The sequence below is a fragment of the Balaenoptera acutorostrata genome, chromosome 8, assembly GCF_949987535.1.
Source record: "Balaenoptera acutorostrata chromosome 8, mBalAcu1.1, whole genome shotgun sequence".
NCBI classification, from domain to species: domain Eukaryota; kingdom Metazoa; phylum Chordata; class Mammalia; order Artiodactyla; family Balaenopteridae; genus Balaenoptera; species Balaenoptera acutorostrata.
This window is the reverse complement of record NC_080071.1, coordinates 21,710,348-21,732,918: the sequence shown is the minus strand read 5'-3', so window position 1 is coordinate 21,732,918 and position 22,571 is coordinate 21,710,348. Positions and strand designations below refer to the sequence as shown.

General features: G+C 35.0%; 1 protein-coding gene across 3 annotated transcripts in view; it reads right to left on the bottom strand.

Annotated features, from left to right (window-relative positions):
* MARCHF7 (membrane associated ring-CH-type finger 7) overlaps positions 1-22,571 on the bottom strand; it is a 46,039-nt gene that overhangs the window by 12,482 nt on the left and 10,986 nt on the right. For 2 of the 3 annotated variants that reach the window (XR_009008962.1, XM_057550753.1), the window contains exons 2-6: positions 18,466-18,630; positions 9,710-9,905; positions 7,915-8,067; positions 5,188-6,292; positions 1,699-1,868 (exon numbers count right to left, since the gene is read on the bottom strand). Coding sequence is in view for 1 of the 3 variants with exons in the window: in XM_057550753.1 (XP_057406736.1) it covers positions 1,699-1,868; positions 5,188-6,292; positions 7,915-8,067; positions 9,710-9,905; positions 18,466-18,618 (1,777 nt within the window). In the remaining 2 variants the exon portion in view is untranslated. The remainder of the gene's footprint in view (positions 1-1,698; positions 1,869-5,187; positions 6,293-7,914; positions 8,068-9,709; positions 9,906-18,465; positions 18,631-22,571) is intronic. The other variant, XR_009008963.1, reaches the window with a different exon arrangement.

Below are 22,571 nucleotides of genomic sequence, written 5' to 3'. Positions count from 1 at the left end.
TTGACAGTAAAGCTTATTGTAAGAGGGCGTCTATGCCGCTGCTTCCCCAGTCTTACTCAGCTCAATTTAATCATACAAAGACACCTCCCCAGCACTGAAGTCACCAAGGTCATCCATGCTACCAAATCCAGCTGTCATTTCTTTGTTCTTATCTCTGTTCTGATTTCTTTGCAGTACCTGACAGGGTTGGTTACACCCTCTTAAAACATTTTCTTCTTTTGGCTTGCACAACACGACATTTTCTCAGTTTTCTTCATACCAGACTGAGGCTGCTCCTCAAATCTCCTTCTCTGTTCCCACTAAGCATTTGGGTGCCTCAGGGCTCTGCCATGGGCTCATTTTTTTAATATCTGCTCTTGCTCAAGTGACCTTATTTAATCTCAAATCTTAAAATATTATGTGCTCATGATTCCTAAAACTGTTATTTTCTGCACTAAAACCCCTGAAACATCGCGCCTGTCTTGCTAACTGCCCATAACCATTTCCATATGGTTATTTAATAAACAGTTCAAATACAACATTTCTAAAACAGAACTCTCGGTTTCCTCTCCCAAATTTATTCTATTCTCAGTCTTCTTTATTTTCAGTCAATGGCCCCACCATTTATTTAGTTGCTCAAGGCAAAAATATGAGCTTCTCTAAGTGTTCTTTCTCCTTCACTCCACCACATCCAATCCACTGGCGAGTCTTATAGAATCTACCTCCAAAACATACCAGAATCCATCATCCATTTCTACCACCACCACCACCATCACCACCTCTTGTAAAGATAGATTCCTGGTTGGTCACCACAATAGATTCCCAGTTGACCTCCCTGCTTCTACTCTTATCACACTAAAATCCACTCCTCACAGAGCAGCCAAAATATAAATAAGATCATTTCACTCCCCTGACCTTCAGTGGCTTCCCACGACACTTACATAAAAATCTAAGCTTTTGACATTAACTTTCAAAGTCCTAAATGAGCTAGCCTCTGCTAATCTCTTACCTCAACTTATCACCCCTCTCCTTTCCCACTAATTATACTCCAGCCATGCTGGGCCTTCATTCAATTCCTCAAACACACTTAAGTCATTCCCACCTTAAAGTCTCTGTACTAGCTGTTCTGTGTGCTGGAATGCTTTTCCTCTCATTCTAGAATAGCTAGCTCCTCTTCATTCAAGTATAAATGTCCTCACCTCAACAAGGCATTCCTTTAACACGTAATCCCACCACGAGAGCAAGTGCCTTGTCTGTCTTGCTCTCTATATCCCACATCTAGAACAATGCCTGGTTCCATAACAGGCACTTAATAAACAATGACTCCCTACAGTAATTTTACTGCTGCATAACAACATGAGAGACAATAAATCTTTCTCAAGGACACACAGTTGGTAAAGAGTAAGAATATTTCTTTGATTCAAAAATATCTTGCATGATGTAAGCGTCACCAACAATAACAAACTACAGTTGCACTATACATGTATGGGAGTAGATTGTTCAGTAAATGAAATATAAGAAACACTATTATATGTTAAATTTATGAAGCAAGACTAATGCTCTTCAATGCTTTTGCTTCAAAAAATGATTGACGCTTTTGATAAGAGTATAAATTTGACAATCAATAAATTATAACCAGATTTGTTAATTAAAATGCATACATACGTGCATCTCTTGGAAAAACTTTGAAAACAAAATACACAAAAGGGTAAATCTTACCAGAGTTAATTTTGGCCTGTAACCATTTTTTCATACACTCTTGGTGGACATACTGCAAACTTCCTGTGCACTTGCATGGCTCTATCAGCAAGTTAGAGGATGATGCAGCTGCCATCTGACAAATTCTACATAAATCACCTTCTTCTTCTTCAGAGTCCTCTAAAAGGAGGCTGGAAAAGAAGGTACATTTCCTAAACAGAGCTATCAAAACCATCCTGGTTGGTCATTTCCAGTCATACATAATCCCAAACAATATCATGGTCTCTCTGGGTAGAAAAAAGGCAAACAACAACAATAATAAACAGGAACTTCTAAGAAAAACTGTATCAATAAGAATAAAAATTATAATAAATATTTTAAAGGTAAATGAAGTAGGCTATCCTATTACTTATCTTCAAACAGTTTAAGTAATTTTGTCTTTGGTACCACAGTTTATTTTTTTTTTATTTTATTTATTTTTTATACATCAGGTTCTTATTAGTTATCTATTTTATACATATTAGTGTATATATGTCAATCCCAGTTTCCCAATTCATCCCACCACCACCACACCCACCCCTGCTACCACAGTTTAAACTCCATATTTTTCACAATCAATTTGTAAGTTTCACTAAGATTTTAATTTCTGCAGTACCATAGACTACTTCAATTCCAGCAGTATAAAGATAATGCACTTATATACCCATCACTTTTGTCCCTGCAAAACTTTTTTTTTTTTTTTTAATATTTATTTGGCTGCACCGGGTCTTAGTTGCAGCATGCGGGGTCTTTTAGTTGTGGCATGCAGGCTCTTAGTTGCAGCATGCGGGATCTTTTAGTTGTGGCATGTGGGATCTAGTTCCCCGACCGGGATCGAACCTGGGCCCCCTGCATAGGGAGCACGGAGTCTTAACTACTGGACTACCAGGGAAGTCCCTGTCCTCCCAAAACTTTTAAGACAACTTTGATGAATTAAACAAATATTGACTTGTGATTTTTCAATTTACATGTTAGCAGAGCCACATATGTTTAAACTGATACGCTTTTTGTATTAAATCATAATTTAAAAAACCAAAAGAAGAGATTTAAAAATTTTTCATTTTCCCCACCCCAGCAACGTTATTAAATCATCCTGATTTCTACAAGGGTAGGCTTTTAAAGTGTGGAGCAGTTTCCATTAACCTATGTCCTCTATTTCACAGGCCAACATGTACTGCTTAATTTAAATGCAGAATGATCACTGTAAGACAAGTAGTTTTTTAAATTAAAATCCCTATTGCCTTAGTCCACTGCTGACATGAAAAAGGTACTCAGTAAATTGATGATACAGAATGCTAAACTGTTATTGAAATATAACCTGGATTATATGGGTTCCAAATGAGTTTAGCAAAAGGTGTGTGGAAAGAGGAACAGGTGTACTTTTAGGTGACTTTCATGCCTAGGATTAACCAGAGATACAACCTCAAGCATTAATGTTTATGTTTTACCTTTAGATATAACTTTCTTTGGTTGATGGTTTTTACTTTGGGAGACTCAATTTTTTTACACTTTCATTCATTTAATTGTAAAGTATCTTATAATCCTCATTTTTAAGCTAAATATGTAATAAAGGAACACACACACATATAAACTCTATCAAAATAACCAACAAATGCTGCTTTTTAAACTATCTAACCAGACAGGGTGGTGCTGGCTTAATTAGTTTCTCTTTGGAAATCACTAAATTAATTTTTTGCCCTACTTACACTACTGCACTCAAATTAATCTAACTTTGAGCACAAGAAATATAATAGTTACTACATTACTCAGTAGACAGCTTGCAATTAGAGGGAGCTCCTGTAATAACACTAAAGCTAACACTACCAGGGCAGAGTAAATCTTTCTACAAGAAAGGAAAAAGAGCAAATTTTAAAAGAAGAGAACAGTCACATGGTAACAATTTGTCCTATATAAGGAAAAGTGGGAAGATACGAGTCAATGTTCAATATCTCAGAAAGTATGCGAAGCTCCCTTTATTCCCCAGAGTAAGATTTGAATGTATTTCCTCTTAAAGACCAAAAAACCCTAAAATGATAGTAACAACTATGCTCCCCCAAAATTCCATTACATGGGGCCTTGATGAACAAGAAAAAACAAAAACACCCAACGACTTTAGCTTTCCATAAGTCTTTTCTTCTTACAAGTATATTTTACATATACTATCCTATCCCATTTTATCATAAAACTAATTTTAATAGATGGAAAAACTAAGTAACTACACTTACATGACAAAATAATTAAGTTGGAGTGAAAATCTCAGATTTTTCATCTTTTTCCCAAAAATTTTTAAGCAAACTAAACTCTACAAAAGATTTCACATGAATAAAAAGATTCTATCCCTTACTTCAAGGTAAATTTAGAAGCTAGATTTCTTCTATTTTAGCACATGTCACACTAATAAATATGTGGTTAACCGTTAAAAAAAAAAAAAACATTCTAAGTCCTGAATTTAAACTGCTATCTCTGTCGAATAGTCACAGTATATAAAGAATATTCAGTATACATTTGGACTTCAAAAACGAAATTTAAAAATTTGTGTAAATGATTTTACCTCATTCCAAAAAAATTTGAAGTGAGAAATACTAATAAATGGTAAATAAATGATCTTATTTTTTGTTATTTATTTATTTGGCTGCACTGGGTCTGAGTTGTGGCATGTGGGATCTTTAGTTGTGGCATGCAAACTCTTAGCTGTGGCATGTGAGATCTAGTTCCCTGACCAGGGATCAAACCCAGGCCCCCTGCATTGGGAGCACAGAGTCTTGGCCACTGGACCACCAGGCAAGTCCCAATAAATGGTATTATTAAAGGCTGAAACATTGTCTTGATAATCCAAAACGACTTGGGCCACTTTACCAATCCCATTTAGCACTAGTCTACCTAGAAACAGGGTAAGAGATTAAGATTTTTGTCTCTATATGTATCTGTAGCCAAAGCTGGTTAAAAATAACCTTTAGGGCTTCCCTGGTGGTGCAGTGGTTGAGAATCTGCCTGCCAATGCAGGGGACACGGGTTCGTGCCCTGGTCTGGGAAGATCCCACATGCCGCGGAGCAACTGGGCCCGTGAGCCACAACTACTGAGCCTGCGCGTCTGGAGCCTGTGCTCCGCAACAAGAGAGGCCGCGACAGTGAGAGGCCCGCGCACCGCGATGAAGAGTGGCCCCCGCTTGCCACAACTAGAGAAAGCCCTCGCACAGAAACGAAGACCCAACACAGCCAAAAATAAATAAATAAATAATTTTTTAAAAAATAACCTTTAGATTATTTCCCGATGCAATCTACACCCCCAGTGCCCGCCTCCAGTATTAATTCTCATCCATTTTACCTCTGAGCAAGACGCTAACATCTTACTGGATGTAAATTTTCAGGCAAGAAATTTCAGACATCACTCTCATGAGAAACCATTTTAGAAACAAACAGTTCTTTCTCTAATCTGTTCTTCACAGGCTTAAGACAGGTATTCAAACTTACCTCTCTTTTATTTTTTGCAGTCTTTCTGGGTCTCTTGAGGGTACACTTTTAGTTTTATCATTTTTTCCATCAGATGAACTCCAACCTGAAGGAATAATATCTACAGTGATCATGACATTGTCGGTCAAATTACTTCCAAGTGCTGGGGGCACCGCGAATCGGAATAAGGAACCAGGAAGGATCCCTGTTATTCCTGAACTTCGCCCACTGTGAGCCGCATCTGATGTGGAGCCACCCGCAGCAGCGCTGCTTGGTGCTGCAGATGCTTGTGGTCTGCTGGCAGCCGCCCCAAGGGGATCACTCTGTGCTTCAAGGTGAACCACTTCATTTGATTCTCTTCTAAAAATGTGATGAGATCTAGATGGTATATCAGAGGTAGATATCCTTGAAGATTCATCTCGTCCCTCTCGCCTCCTTCTAGAGAACAAAGGTGTGCATCTATTTCTAAGTGAGGAAGATAACCATGGTCCTGTATTTCTACCTTCAGATTCTTGGTTAAAATTTTGAGAATCTGGCTCAGAGCTATGATTTTGGCTAAGAGATGACAAACCCCATCTTCGCCGAAGAAATCGAAATCCCTGAGAAGCTTCGGATGCCCTATTATCAGGACCATCAGAAGCTGATGCTGCATTACGAGACTGTGAAGCTGTCAAGATTCTTGGAGAAATGTAAGAATTCTCAGAACTCAATGATCTTGTATTCAAGGAATCCTGACTAGACCTTCGTGAAAAAAAAGTAGATGACATACTAGAAGCTATACGTGACAGCAATCTCCTTGTTGTACGTCTACCTTCATTATCAGAAGATTCTTGAAATGATCTTTGAGATGAGCCAACCCTATTTGAACTGCCTATAGTTGAGGTTTCACCTCTATTTGAAATATAAGAAAATCCAGACTGTATACTGCTTTGGGGAGATTCTAATTCTCTTGGAGAAAAATTTGATCTTAAAGAATTTCTACCAGAGTCCCTAGAACATGGTATGGTCTGATGTTCAGAAGGCATTTGGTGATTTGTAGATGATGTATTCAATTGTAAAGTGCTCAATGAGTTCTCTTTTGGTCTTGCTCCTTGTGAATATGAAGAAGGAACTCTGTCTTGAACATCTATTTTTCAAAGAAAGGAAAGGTAGTCAATTACATGAAAAATTGGTGATTAAGGTTGTGTCTATTAACCACTAATTACTGCCAAAATTAAACACTGGATTCAAACTGAATACTGGCATATTATAACTACACAGCTTAACTATTATTGCAGAAAAAAATAAACATATTTATCTATCTTTCTATACCTTTGGTAAAATCCAATACTGCTGTATAAAGTCAGCATTACAAATTTTTTAAAAAAGAAATGTATTATAGCTTATGAGAGGCAAACATCAATCTACCAACTTGATGAAGGTAAAACAGTTGAATTTATTAATCAGAAATCGATATGGTAGAAGAATATCTAACATCTAAATGAATAAGGGATTTTAAATGGGCAAACAAGTTCAAGGTAAATGACTCATAACAAGTAAAAGCAAAATAATAATAGAGAGATAGTGTTTTGGAGATTTTTCTTACTCTGGAACAAGAACAAAAGTTATTTCATATAAATACTATCACCCTTATAATTTTATAGCAAACCATGCTAACAGTTCAAAATTTCTGCAATGTTTTATCTCTTCTTTCAAGTTGACAGCAGTGACTCTTATAACCGGTTACTCATCGGACATAACTATGCTTTATTTTTTATTTTTTCCAATACTAGTCAGAAGAGAGCCCTGGCATTTGTGATTTTAATAGTACACTACTGATGGTTCTAATCATTAAATGGAATGAGAAATACCAAAGCATTCCTTCATAAAGAATATTCATCCATACATCTAGTTTAACAGCTAGATTGCTACTGTGCTAATACATGGTGCCTCATGGAAGGATTAACTGTTAGGGACTAAATCAATTCTATTCTGTACATTTTTACCCCCCAAACCTAGAAGCTACCGACACTGTCTACTAAAGCTCCTCCACCCAAAGCCAAGCAAATGAAAAGATGCTTTCATTTGTCTTAAATAAAGCAACGGCTTGCCCCAATAGGATTATTTAAAATAATCTAGTTAAACCTTTAAATAGAAATGTATTTTCTTCTCTGTAAATCAAATTCCACTTCTGTCTGCTATATTTGTCAACTTCAATTAGCACCTTTTATCTTCAGTTATTTAGTATTATTGTTTTATGGCATTTATTTTTTTTAAGGTGGCTCTGACGCACAATGGATAGTGCATTGGACTTCTATTTTTTTAAAGTTTTAGCTTATGTACACTGACACAAACAGTGTGGGTCTTTATTTCAACTAAATGAAAATAAAGACAAATTCATGTTAAACTAAAGGAATCCTAAATTATGTCTTAAAATGATGATTTCAAGTTTTAGTTAATTCACAAGGCAAATTATACTGTAGTATACAAGAATTATCAAGTATATGTAAAACATACATTCTTAAGAGTGAAAAAATTATAGGCAGACAGAATCTGGATACTGATGTATATCTAAATATTTTATATTGTTTACATTTTTAAAAGTAAAATGACAAATAAGGTTGAAAACATATCAAGCTATCCTGTATTCTAAATCTTCATAATATTCACTTCATTTGTTCCTTTGTACTGTGATTTTAACGATACATACAAAGACAAAAATGTAACATTATTAGATAAATTATGTATAACAATATAGTTTATACATACATGATGAAGTTGTGAAATCACCACTTCGGTGACTATAATCCATAAGATTACTAATGGAGGAATCTGCTCTCCTCTCTCTCATTAAGTCAGTTCCAAATGATCCAAGTACCACTGATGAAGATCTGGGAACTTGACTATGCCTCCAAGAAGAATCTTAAAATAATTGAAGAAGTCTTAATTCAGAGAGAGCTTTCAAGGTTTCTGATGACAACAGATCTTCAGTATTACACAGAGAGGTAATTATGGTTTATTACAGGAATCCCCAGTTACATAGTTGCAATCAAAAGCAAAACTGAGCAAAACATAAATTATTCACTAGTGAACTAATCACTTATAAAATTATCTCCTACTCAAACACATTCTTCTCTAATACTATAATCTACTCCCATCTAGGATGCCAATGTCTCACTCTCTAGAACATCTGACCGTACAATATAAACATGACGTAAAATTACAGAACAAAAATATAAAGCTTGCCAAAGATGCAGAATTTCATGAAGTTGATCAAAGTGACATTGGAGAACAGCCAAAATAAAAATCAAAGCCATCTTGAAATGAAAGAGGTTTTACTGTAGGTTATAATACTATTTTGCCAGAACTATTATTGCCGCCATACTTGGTTCATTCTTATGCTAAGAAATAATGTTATCGTTGCAATTATAATCTAAACTTTGTTAGATATGATTTCATTTAAAAAGAAATTAAAAATTAAGTCTCAAAACTTTCCCCCCTCACCATTTACCTTGAAATTCTGGGTCTTCCTCTCCTACTCCTAACAGCCTTAATAATTTCCCTTCGTTAAGGGAAACGGCCCAGGGTTAATGCTATGCTTTCACAGACCAGAGGAGAACAAAAGTATCTCTACACAATGGTATTTGTCTACAAAGTTAAGGTCAGTCTGCTCTTACCCATCACACTACTCTTAATATCCTTCAGATGGGCAGTGTCTTTCCCATGGCGGTCCTGCTTATCGAAATAGAAAGGAATCGCTTACACTAATTCAATTAGTAGTACATATGCATTTTAAGAATTTTATTCTCCAACTGTGTCATCACAAGTTTTATCTTACCTTAAAACTATTTCAGGCATTGGCTAGTGTTTCATTTGAAGAGAAGTATAAGTGAGAAAGTACCTCTCAACAAAAGATCTTTCCAATTTGTGCAACAAATGTGTGCCTGTATCTTAGTATCTGTGAGTACAAGATACTAAGCATGGAGCTTTATGCCTAAGTCTTTCATACCAGAGTGTTAAAGTGACTTGTCCAATGTCACATAGTTAGAGGACTAGAACCATAGCTTTCTAATTCCTTATATAGAACTCCCACTAGAATACCACCATTTTTTAACTAAAGAATTTCTACATTTTCTGAAAATGTGTCATATAGCACAATGTTTATTATTTACAAAAAATACGCTAAGGAAACATTTTTAACATGTATCAGTAAATTTGGCTTTCTTAGTAACAATTTAAAAATTTACCTCCTATAATAACCAGCAGAATACATGTCACTTTTACAAATTTTATTACCATACGAATCAGCTATTCTAATTAATTAAAATCTGCGAATATCCTGTTTGTGTAAGGTATCTGTACCAAATTTAGAACAAAAATCCAAGATGAAGAGTTAATTTCAGTTCTAGCACTAACTTAAGGTAAGATTTTGGAAACTCTGCTCTATTTCTGACCCAGTCTTATGTGCAATCTACTTGCTTATTAATACACTACCTCTTGGGAAAAGGGCTTTTGTCCAAAATACATATACAGTGACTTATATGTATACAAATTTAATTATTACCTGATACTGCATTTAAACCATGTCCAACACTTCTCCCAGCTGAGGTAGATGTACAGTTTGTACAGGAAAGTTTAGGTCTTTTTGAATCATGATCCCGTTGCTGGTTTTGCGATCTTGAGCGTGCTCCCTGAGTTATCTCAGACTCACTATACCATGTAGACTGAAATGGTAATGCAGATGCTGATGCTGACGTAGACTGTAAGTTAAAAAAAAATTTTTTTTAAAGGAACAATAAAACACTTGCAATTTTTAAATATTAAATTTAAATATTACATTTAATCTACAGTGCTCTAATAAATTCCCAAGGACCATTCATTCCTCACAGGCACAAATTTTTCTACCATGTAGGTTTTTCATAGTCTTTGTTCCCTTCTACCACTTGTCCCTTTACTTTATACTGTAATTGTACTTTGCTAAGTAACCAATCTGATTTAGATTATGTCTTCTATGTAACTGAATATAAACACTAGGCTAGGAAACACTGAGGAGTAAAAACTTTATATGTAATCATTTTGTTCTCCTGGTTTAATATTAACCTTTTGAGGAACCTTGTTTCCTCTTCTTAGAGATAGAACACGAAGAAAGGCACTAATATAGAAAGTGACTGTGAATACTCCACTATAAAAATAAGATTTTCGGGCTTCCCTGGTGGCGCAGTGGTTAAGAATCTGCCTGCCATTGCAGGGGACACGGGTTCGAGCCCTGGTCTGGGAAGATCCCACATGCCACGGAGCAACTAAGCCCGTGAGCCACAACTGCTGAGCCTGCGCGTATGGAGCCTGTGCTCCGCAACGGGAGAGGCCGCGACAGTGAGAGGCCTGCGCACTGCGATGAAGAGTGGCCCCCGCTCGCCGCAACTGGAGAAAGCCCTCGCACAGAAATGAAGACCCAACACAGCCAAAAATAAATAAATAAGTTAATTTAAAAAAATAATAATAATAAGATTTTCAACTAATATAAAATGTATCTGGATCTTATGTCCATTCTCAGGAATACAGTAAAACACTACAAATTGTACTAAAAAAAAAAAATCCTAATATATGGAATTTCTTCATCAGTAAAGGAAGAAACAGCTAAAATTACATACTGTAAAACTCTAAGCTGAAGGTTTCCTCTTTAAACATATAATTATATGTACAACATGAAATAACACAGAAGTTACAATGTACAAATACACACACACACACACATACACATGCACACACACAGAAAGAGACCAAGAAGGACGAATTTGGCACATAATCTCTGAATTGCTTGAAGACACTTACCCCTAACATAAAAGTTATTTCTAGGAAATAACTTTTATTCTAGGAAATAAAGGAAAAAACACATTTATAAACCATTTTAACATGTAAGTAGATGGTAAGTAGTTCATTTCATTGAAGAATATTAAAATGAAACAATGTTCTTTAAAGTGTTATATTTCTTGACAAAAGAAAAGTTAAAAATGGAATGTTATCATGGGCCATAAATTCAGTCTATATTAACCTAGTATTATAAACATAAGAGCCCAAATAATGTGTCCCATCAAAGAGTTTTAGAGTACAGATAAACAAATAAATAGGTATAATATAAATAAGTACTGTAATAGGAGATATGTTGAAAGTTTTACAGAAAAGAAAAAACTATGTCTGAGGAAAGCAGGGAAGAATTCATAGGTGATAACTGGAGTTCACTGAGTAGACAAATGAGGAAGGAGATTATAGACAGACAACACAAAAAGATAAAAAGATGTCTTAACTATTCTGCCATGGGAATTCTTCTAAGGCATCACTACTTACTTGATCTCCGATTATCTTTTAATTATGAGAAGCATACTGCATGCATTCAGGGAACTGTATTAGTCCATGGTAACTCTACAGAATAAACTGTGCACATACATGGAAAAGCAGAAGATGCAAAGCTGAAAAAGTAGGAATGGGCATATCAAGATTTCATCCATCCCTTGCCCATTCAATATTTTGCTAATTAAATGTAGAACTCCTCAGCTTAGCACAAACTTGGTCTCACAAGCCTTCCACACCAAGTTGTCCACAGAGCCCCCAATCAATGAACTGGAGTAGCACATGAGATGAAATTCATGAGATATTTCAAAATGAAATCATTTTATGTGCCATTGTCAAGGTATCAGGGACTTAATCCTGCAGGCCGGTGGTTCTAAGACCTTTGAATATCAAAGACCAAAATTAAAAAAAAAAATGGTTTGATTTAAAATTTAGAAAGAACTTTGACAGGTAAGGAAAATGAAAATAGCAAATACCACCTAACCCCATCCCCAATCTTTTAAAAAGGGCATTTTATATGCTCCTAAAACAAGAACATAACAGAATAAAACAGACTTGTAAGATGAATAAATTTTACTTGTACAAAATTCCTAACTTGTCCTTATTTTTCTCATTTTGCATGGACTGGACAAATTGTTATTGAATAGCACCTCCACAAATAAGACTTTAGGAGCTACTGAAGGAGGTAATACCATCAGATCAACTACTTAGAAAGATCTTTAGAGCACTGTGGAAGGTTAAAAGGGTGGGATGGGCAAAAAGTGGGCAAATCAGGAAGTCACTGGACTAGCAAGAAATAAATCCTTGGGATGAAAGTAATGGGAATAGAGAGCCATTATAAAAGATAAAAATTCATCAAATTTAGAGACAATGTGAGAAATAAACAGAAAGTCTATAAAGCCACTCCACAGTTTTCTGGCACTGGCCACTGGTGAGATAAAGACACACTCACTGTTCGGCAATTTTCATGACTCACAACTCTAAAAGGTAGCCTGTATGTCACCCCAGAGACAAAAATACTTGTTAATATCAGTATAGGAGAGGAAAATTAAGTGCTGATCAGTTTTTCTGCTGGCTTAAATTCAAAATCAAACTTTTCCCTGGTTCCTACCAATCCAATTTTGTCCACTGTTCAAATATTCTCAGTCTGAAGCAATTAGCTTTTTTCCCCTCTGAATTCTTTTAACAATTAAAGTATGGGGTTCATTTATACACTATCTTATCTCTTTTGCTATCTAGAACTATTGGTGGCCAAACGAAATCAGGAAGAGTCTGTCTCCAAAGTATACTTAAGTATACTGCCTTGCAGACACCCGATGCTTAAAAAAGTACTTTTGGGGTTGTTTCCACTTCTTAGCTGTTATGAATAATGCTACTATGAACATTTGTGTTCAAGTTTTGTGTAGACATGTTTCTAATTTTCTTGGGTGTAACTAATGGGTCATATAATACCTCAAAGTTTGACTTTTAGAAAAATTAATAAACTGTTTTCCAAAGTGGCTGTACCAGTTTAAAACCCCATGAGCAATTTATGAGGGTTCAAATTTCTCCACAACCTTGTCAACTCTTGTTATTGTCTCAATTTTTAATTTTATTTTAGCCATTCTAGTGGGTATGAAGTGGTGTCTCATTATAGTGTACATCTGTATTTCCTAATGGCTGATGATGTTGAGCATCTATTTATGTGTTCATTGGCCATTTGTATATCTTTGGACAAATGTCTATTCAGGTCCTTCACCCATTTTAAACTGGGGTTTTTTTTGTTAGGATGTAAGAGTTCTTTACATAGTCTGGTTACAAGTTCCTTGTCAGAGAGCGTATCGTTTACAAATATTTCCTCCCATTCTGTAAGTTGTCTTTTCACTCTCTTCATGGTATCACTTGACTCACTAGTTTTTTAATTTTATAAGTCCAATTAATCTTTTTGCATTCATTACCTCCAGACTAAGAACATTCATATGAAAATAAGAGGTGGATAGAATTATTAAATATCCATTCAAGTTCCATGGAGTTCTCTCTCATTTTCACTAAATTTCCCGTCTCTACCCCAAATAAGTAACAGATTTGGCTCCTGTAATAAACAATTTTTATGAGTTACTCTCAACTCAAAAGGCGATCTGTGATTAGAAAGGAAAATTGTATGGTATGTGCAGGGGGCTGTCTAGCCCAACCAAAGTAGCTGAATACTATTTTGTGTATCTGAGAAATCATATGAAACAGTTTGAAAACTTAATGGACGGAAGGGAAGTTTACAAACATTCTGTAACTACTAGCAGACATCCAATTTTCATTTTATTTACTTACTTATTTTTATCTTCATGATACTTATTTAGGTTGCCCTTCCAACAAGAGGTTTTCGGGAAGGACAGTCAATGAAATCATTATTTATTTACCATTAGTACTGTATAAGTCAGTATTTGCATTCAGAAAATAATTACTTCTAAAAAAGGTTAAAAAATATTCCCAATGCAAATGCCCTTAAAACAGTACAGCAAAAAAGAACCTTAATGAGAAAATATTTGTAAATCATATATCTAATTAGGAACTTGTAACTAGAATATATAAAAACTTATAACTCATAAGCTGAATCAAGAGTAAGCTTTCAAAACAGAAAACACCAAGCCACATGGGTTCACTGGAGAATTCAATCAAACATTTAAGGAAGAAGTTATACTAATTCTCTACAATCTCTTTCAGAGGAAAGCAGCAGAGAAAATACTTCCTAACTCATTCTATGATATGATGAGGCAAGCACTGCCTTAATTCCAAAACCAGACAAAGACATAAGGAAAGAAATCTATAGAGCATTATCTCTCATGAACACAGCTGCAAAAATCCTGAACAAAATATGAGCAAAATATGAGCAAATTTGTAACATCTCCTTTTTCATTTTTGATTTTATTTATTTGAGTCTTTTTTTTCTTGGTGAGTCTAGCTAAAGATATGTCTATTTTGTTTATCTTTTCAAAAAGCCACCTCTTAGTTTCACTTATCTTTTTGTCTTTTTAATCTCTATTTCATTTATTTATGTTCTGATCTTTGTTATTTTCACTTCACCACTCTTTTTTCAACACTGTACTGGAAGTTCTAGCTAATGCAATAAGGCAAGAAAATAAAGTAAAAGGTATACAGATTGGGAAGAAAGACCTTACTTGCAGATGACATGATTATACAAAAAATCTGAAAGAAAAACTCCTGGAACTAACTAATAATTATAGTAAGTCTTCTCAATTATCACAAAAAAGACAGCTGATCTTAAGAATGTATGGATTCATGATGCCCAACTTTATGAGAAATCTAGGTAAGAAACCTTATATTTACACAAAATGGAATGACTAGGAGTCCATTTATCCCTCAAAATATCCTAGGATTAATATCTGGATCAAGATAGACTACAAGAATTGTTAACATTTAGATCACTCTGTTGTCCCTTTACAGAACTGTTTTCACTGACCTATACTTTGACATCATGTCCTTTTGCATATACTGTTTACTAAGAAATAGTTTCACTAAACTAGGTATATACTTATAGTATGAATACTGCCCTAAAGACACTGTCTTCTATATCATTCACTGTCCCCGCTTTCAGACTAAACTGCCAAGCATTGTTTTCTTTTCCTTATGAACAAAACACCTTATAGACCTGGTTGTGTTTCCCTGTGATCTCCCTAACACCCACACAAGGGCCGAAGTTTAACTTTAGAATACTGCAAGGGCTTACAAATGCATATCAATGTTATAGCCAACCTTAACTCACTCTCAGTATTTTATTTGTATTTTCCTGATTGCATTTCAAACTATTTTCATTTTCTTGTCTAATTTTGTGTGTGTATGTATGTATATGTGTATGTATTTCCCTGGAAACTACCTCTGTAGCAGATAAACAAACAAACCAAAATGAGCAAGAAAAAGGTTAATGACCATTGGTTATTTTAATTCTTGAAAATACATACTTTGCAAAATATGCAATAGTACTGAGTTCTGTAACTTAATATACAAACTAGAAAAAGATGTAAAAAAACTGTAAAAAGCACCTAGAACCTCCATAAAAAGCCTATTTTATTATTTCATATTAAAAGTAATCAATCTCTCCACAAAGCAAGAAGTGGGATTAGGGGTTGCTCAAATTAAGTTACAGAAAAATATATAAAAGTAACAAAAATAATTACATATTCACAGAATACTCCCAAATTTTCACTTTTAACAATATGAATTACGTAAATTAAATTTTCTTTCCAAAAATATCTAATATTCTACTTACTGTTACCAAAGAGATTAAGGTGATCACAGTTTTCTACCATTCAAATTGTAACAAAAATTTAAAGATAGAGTAACAGAAATATCAGCAAGATTAATAGCAGAGGCAGCCCAGCTTACAAATGGCCAAGAACCAAAAGACATTTAGAAAATCAATTGTTTGGAACTTAGAACCTACATTTCCCAAAGACACAATGCTATCCAGAAGTCTTAGATTCTTCAGCTCAGGTACACTGTATACTAATCCTGTGACTGGGAGAAACCACTTATCTTTCCAGATTTCAGATCTTTATTTATGAAATAACACAAGCATATGTCCTATTTAACTAAGATTAAAAATTTAAAATGTGCTGCAAAATGTCAAGCACTGTATAAATAAGGCGTTTTCTTATCATCTGATCCATAATGTAAATGAGATTGAACTACTATGCCCTGTTCTGACCCTCTTTTCTGAAGCTTCAGGTTCACTAAGTATAATAAAGAAGGGGAGGGACTTCCCTGGTGGCACAGTGGTTAAGAATCCACCTGCCAATGCAGGAGACACGGGTTTGATCCCTGGTCCGGGAAGATCCCATATGCTGCGGAGCAACTAAGCCCGTGTGCCACAACTACTGAGCCTGCGCTCTAGAGCCCGCGAGCCACAACTACTGCAGCCCGCGTGCCTACAGCCTGTGCTCCACAACAAAGAGAAGCCACCACAATGAGAAGCCCGCACACTGCAACACAGAGTAGCCCCCGCTGGCCGCAACTAGAGAAAGGCCGCGCGCAGCAATGAAGACCCAACGCAGCCAATAAATAAATAAACAAATAAATTTATTAAAAACAAAAGGGGGGGGATTGTTGTGTCTCAGACAGTTTTGAGTCAGAAAATATCAGCAATTAACCAAAAAAGCTCCCTTTGATATTCAAAGGTCTCTTTCATTCATTAAATACACATCTTGCTGAATAATCTTAAGAATATTAAATAAAACTAAATGTGTGATATATAATTTAAATATTCTGATAACATATTATACTGTCCCCTAAGGATATTAATTATCTATTTAAACCAATGCAAACCCAGGAAATGATAACAGCAGTAACAATCATAATTATAACCTGTAACATCTGAACTCTTACTAGGTTCCAGGCACTGTTGTTCTAAGTGCTTTACATGTATTATTTCTTCCAATTAATTTTAACAGTAACTGTGAGAAAATTACCATTATCATCATTTCACAGAAGAGGAAACAGAAAAGTACTTTCCTCAAGAACACAGGAATTTCAGTTCCTAAATCAAAACTAAAAGAGCAAAGCAGCCTATGAATAGTTGACAAGATTGGAAATATTCCTATAACCCATTAAAGAAAGGGAAAAAAAAGATTGGAAACCACTTAAAATAACTGAAAAACATTAAGGAAAACACTAAAATTTATAAAACTGATTAATCTTATTAAGAATCAATAAAACACTTAAATTTTTTTTACATGTTTGCATTTGTTTAACTTCCACAATGAAAAATTAGACTTTCAGAATAATCTATGATATTAAGAACAAGCTGGAAGAAGAAGTCTGAAAATATTATTTTGAAGTGACTGTCAATAAGTTTTCTAAATATATTCAAGACTTTTAGTCTGGTTTCAGAGTCTGTGTTCCTCACTAATTAGCTATACGAAAAATTACACAAAGATCAGTAGACAAAATTTTATTAATATAGGAAAAAACCCCAATTGTGTGCTCTTAACAAGTCACAATTTAACCCACAACATTTCTGTAGAATGGAAAATATGTTATTCTGCACCTCTGGCAAGCATATTCTTGCCTAGCAACAGAGTAAAAAAAATACATTATCAAACAACATTTAAAATAAGTCCAAGTAAACAGTACACATCATGTCAGCAGGTTGGCAGTAAATATGGGCATTTTAGAGAAATTATTTTATTTCATTTGTCTTTCTCTGAGTATTTTATAAAATGCTTGTTACTACACAGAACTTTCAAATGACCTTGTCATATAGTACATTGCATGATATATAAGTATATAAATATTACTTAAGACTTAAACAGACATTTTCACTAAAGGATTCTCTTAGAGTCAGTTACCGAAACATCAGACTTTTGCAAATCTGCGATTTAATGAGGTGTTCAGCCAATAATGCAATAAACTTAACATTTGAAAGATGAGCAAGATAAACTGCATTAAAGCTACAAACCATGCCTCTGAAATTTACACTGTTTATACTACAACCATTGTTATAACACTAATAAACTATTTCAAAAACCAAAGTGTTATTGGTCCTAAGGAAAATTAGCTACATAAAAGGAACTTAGATTGCTTTATGTAGATTATGAATCAATGCAAACTCATTACTAACTGTAAAAATAAAACCCATAATTCATGTAAAAGACAGCCTGTTAATTCAACTGATACTTCAATGCTTTTAGGTTAAAAGGTTTCCAAGTCTTTGGAAACTATGAACATTTTATTTATGACCACAATCCCTTATTCAAAATTCTTAAGTTCAAAACTTTGAAAAACATTAAGTTTTTGCTAGTGTGGAACATTCAATCAGTTTGCTGCAGATATATTAATCTTTTGATTACAGGATGCCTCAGATCCAGCTGAGGGTGTTATAAAAACACTCTACTACTTTTCTAAAATCCAGAAAATCACATGGCCCCAAGGATTTTGAAAATGAGACTGTGTATGTACACACATTCCAAATTAAGATGTTACCTGATATTCAGAATCCAGTCTAAACGAAGAGTCCCTTGAGTGATAGGTATCATTTAAACTACTTCCTCTGCTTCCAGACATCATCCTAGCACTTAAAGAGCTAGTGGGTTGAACAGAAATTCTTCTTGGAATCCTTGAAGGTTTAGACTCCATTCTTAATGTTTCCTGTGAAATGCAAATTTTGATTAATTGCCTTTTGGAAAACATGCAAACCTCTGATTCTTAATCCTCTCCTTAATGATCAGCTCAAATCAAGAATTAACCATGCAAATTAACCAAATATGGTATGGTAAACTGTGAGATTATCATCACTCTCCTTCTACAGGAAGAGGTCTGAAGTCCATCAAAGGTTCCCTATTGCCCATAAAATGAAGCAAACATGATAAAAGTGGTGATGAGAAACTAAGGTTTGTTGTTTCTAAAGTCTGAGCTCTTTTCTTTATTCAAATTCCTCTCTATATAAAATCCTAGGGACTTCCCTAGTGGTCCAGTTGGTAAGACTCCGCACTCCCAATGCAGGGGGCCCGGGTCTGATCCCTGGTCGGGGAAGTAGATCCCGCATGCATGCTGCAACTAAGACTCTGCATGCCACAACTAAGAAGTCCGAGTGCCACAACTAAGACCCGGCACAGCCTAAATAAGTAAATAAAGTAAAAAAGTAAATAAAATCCTACACGAATTAGCCCTTGACTCTTGTTATTCCTATTATGAGTGTTCGATACTCATACCATAGCATTAGCTATACTGTAGTATCTGTACACTATTTAACACAATATGCTCTCACAGGATTTTGTATGTGCCTGCAAAGTCTATAGATTCTCCATTCCTGGGCATAGTCTTAAAACAAGATCAAGTGTTACTTCCACTTTGTACATACTTTTTTTAAGACATTATACTACATGCTGTAATTTGTTTTCCTGTCTCCCCTTCTCAAAAGTGAGAATAATTTCTAAGTTTTCTTCACTAAACATTCCTCAACACATGCCAAGAGTCACCATTAACTATGCCTTATTTTTTAACTCTCTCTATAAATGGATTCATACAACATGTACTCTTTTATGTCTGGCTTCATTTGCTCAACATTCTATTTGTGAGACTAATTCTGCTGTTGCATGCAGTTGTAGTAAGTTCACTCTAATTAGTTTATATAATATTCCACTGTATCAATACACACAATTTATTTGTCTATTCTACTGTGGATGGACACTGGACTGTTTCCAGTTTTAGGCTATTACAAGTAAGGCTGCTATAAAAAACATTAATTTTATAAATTAAAGAAAAACTTTTAAAGTTTTCTGGGGAAAGGATTTACAATGCGGCCTCTGAACAGCTGACATACCACCAGTCTTGAGAGTAAAAAGAGAAGGGCAAAAGAAAGTATCAGTAAAAAGAAAAGAAATCACAATAATCTCTTCAACTCCTCCCAGTTACCCACTTTCAAGGTCAAAAATTATTCCCTTATTTTTCTGGTAGTGGATTGAAATTAAGGCAATAACAAAGTAATGTACTTCACTTGCCTGATATGCAGCCTAGATAGGTATATTTGCTGTATTAAAACCTTCAAATCTAAACATTTAAGTTAAAAATATCTAATTCACTTTCAATTCATTAACTTATCAACTAAGTTTTGGCATCATTCTACCTTAAAAGTTACTACAAAAGAATTTCCTTTTTCAATATCTGCCTCAAAAACATGGTGTCAAGCAATGACAAAAAAGAGGATGAAGATGCAAAAACGTCAACAAAACATATGGCCTATACTGCAGTAGGATACACAACAAACATGAAAAAGACATAACACAAGCCTAGTATCAATTAAAATTACTCGACTAAGAGTATCTAGCTAACGAGAAACCAGAGTAAAAGCTATACTCTGGGACATGATTAAATCAAAGATAGCTTATCAGAAAAGGTCTGTTTGAAGTCCCAGTTAAACATGACAAGGTAATCCTTACGCATCTATTTTGGTCCCTCTTTCCAAAACCCCTATAAAATGACAGTCGATGAATCCAAAAGCTTTAACTATGAAAAGAATAGGAAAAGGGACCATAAAAGGCAAGAGATTTCAATGTTATATTTGGAAAATCCAAAAAAGTCGGAGGAGAGGTAGAGTAATTCAGCAGAGAGGATAAAAAATACACCCTAGGTACTTTTTAGAAAGAGGTAGGAACTGGAAGCAAGCAGTTGGCTTTAGCATCCTAGAAAGAATCAAGACCTGGAGATACAAGGTATCATAAAAAAGGGATGATGCATGGAGTTGCTGAATTAAAATCTGTACTTGGAGAAGTAAAACCCCCAATTCTCCCCCTAGCACCATTCTTCCGAAAACAGGATATTTATTCTCTGGAGAATAAGGATCTCCCATGTAACCCCACCCCCACCCCCCCAGCAAATATACAATCATCTCTGCAAAGGTTAAGTATAAGGAATAAAAGAAAATCTATATATTCAATGTTGAGACCCAAAAACTCTTTCCTGGTGCTGTTTTTACAATGCTGTCAGAAAACCAAACAAAATACCAGAGATAAGATTTCTGGATACTGACATTTGGAATGCTTCCAATTACACAGCTAGCCTGCCATTTGACCATCCTACCCAAAGCAAAGTCCACTAGTCACCAAGAGTTTCTAATCAGCTTCTTTTAGTGCTTCCCTCTAATAGACAAACATCAAGGATCACTAGGTATCCAAGGAAAACCTCCCATAAGACTAAAGTAAATAACAAAAAAAGGAACTTAAGAGAAAATCTGGGGAAAGGAGCTAATTAATTACTATCCTCAAAGGGAGCAAAAGACATTCATTCATAAAATAAGAACAGGATGCTTGAGAAAGCAATCAGTATAATGAACAGCTTGTGGAAATTCAAAATGTTACACACTTTAAAAAGAGATGTGATACACTAAAATAAACCAACAGAAAGATTGGGACACCTCCCAGAAGTAGAAAATGTAACTCAAAAAACAGGAGAATTGTCCAGGGGAGTTATCAATCATTTGACGGTAACTATGGTTACAGAAAGAGAGAAAAAAGAGAATAAGGTAGAGAAAATTACCAAAGAAACGAAAGAACTTTTCTAGAATTGAAGGACACAAATCTCTGCATTGAAAGGGGTCAAGAGTACTGGGCAGGATCAAAGAAAAAAGACCAACACTAAGTACCATTTATCATCTTGAAATTTCAGAACACCAGAAATAAAGAGAAGATTCTATAACTTACAAGAATGGAAAAACGGGTGGTATACAAAAGAAAAGTAATCAGAATGGTTTCTTAATTACAACTTTAAAAACTCTCAAGACAATAAAGCGATGCCTATAGTACCGAGAAAAAAATTTAGCATTGAACTCCAATCTAGCAACTAAATGTGAGGTGGAGAAAAGAGTATTCAGACATGAAAGATTTTAAAAAACAATTAAAAAACAAACAAAACCATAGGAAGTTAGTTAAATGAAGAGCAGGTTCTAGGAAAATGGGAGTGTAAAGAATTAAAGAACCAGGCACAGAACCCAGGAAACAGTTACAAAATTACGCAGAAAGCACAGGGACAAACTGATCAAGACTGGAACAGGATCACTGAAAATGGAAGCAAAGTTCTCAGGAAAAAATAGCATCATACGGAAACTATTTTGGCTCGTGGCAGAGATGATGATACAATTGGGGGGAAAATGCTGAGTACTTAGAACAAAGGGCAAATTTAATACATTAATTTTGTAACTTGGGAGAACAGAGCTATTGTTCGAGAAAGGAAATGCAGTGTTTGGGTGAACTCTTTAATATTTATATAGTTATGATAGTGTAAACATATACTGTATCAATCTTGCTACAAATATGCTGTGTGATTGAGGTGGGCAGGGGAAGTAAGGACAATGGTGAATAAAAAAGCACATATATAATACTAAAAAATCATGAACACATCATTTAGAAATATGAAGGTAAATCCTAAAACAGCTAAAAGGTGAGGATTGCTGCCTATGGAAAGCGGGACTGGGAATGAGGTAAAGGGTGAGGCAAAGGACTGCTGTTTTCCTTTTAAGCAGAGAGGACCATATTGCCTGGTTTCCCTAGACCAGTCCCAGTTTATGGCCAGAAAAGTCCTAATTTGTGCTCATT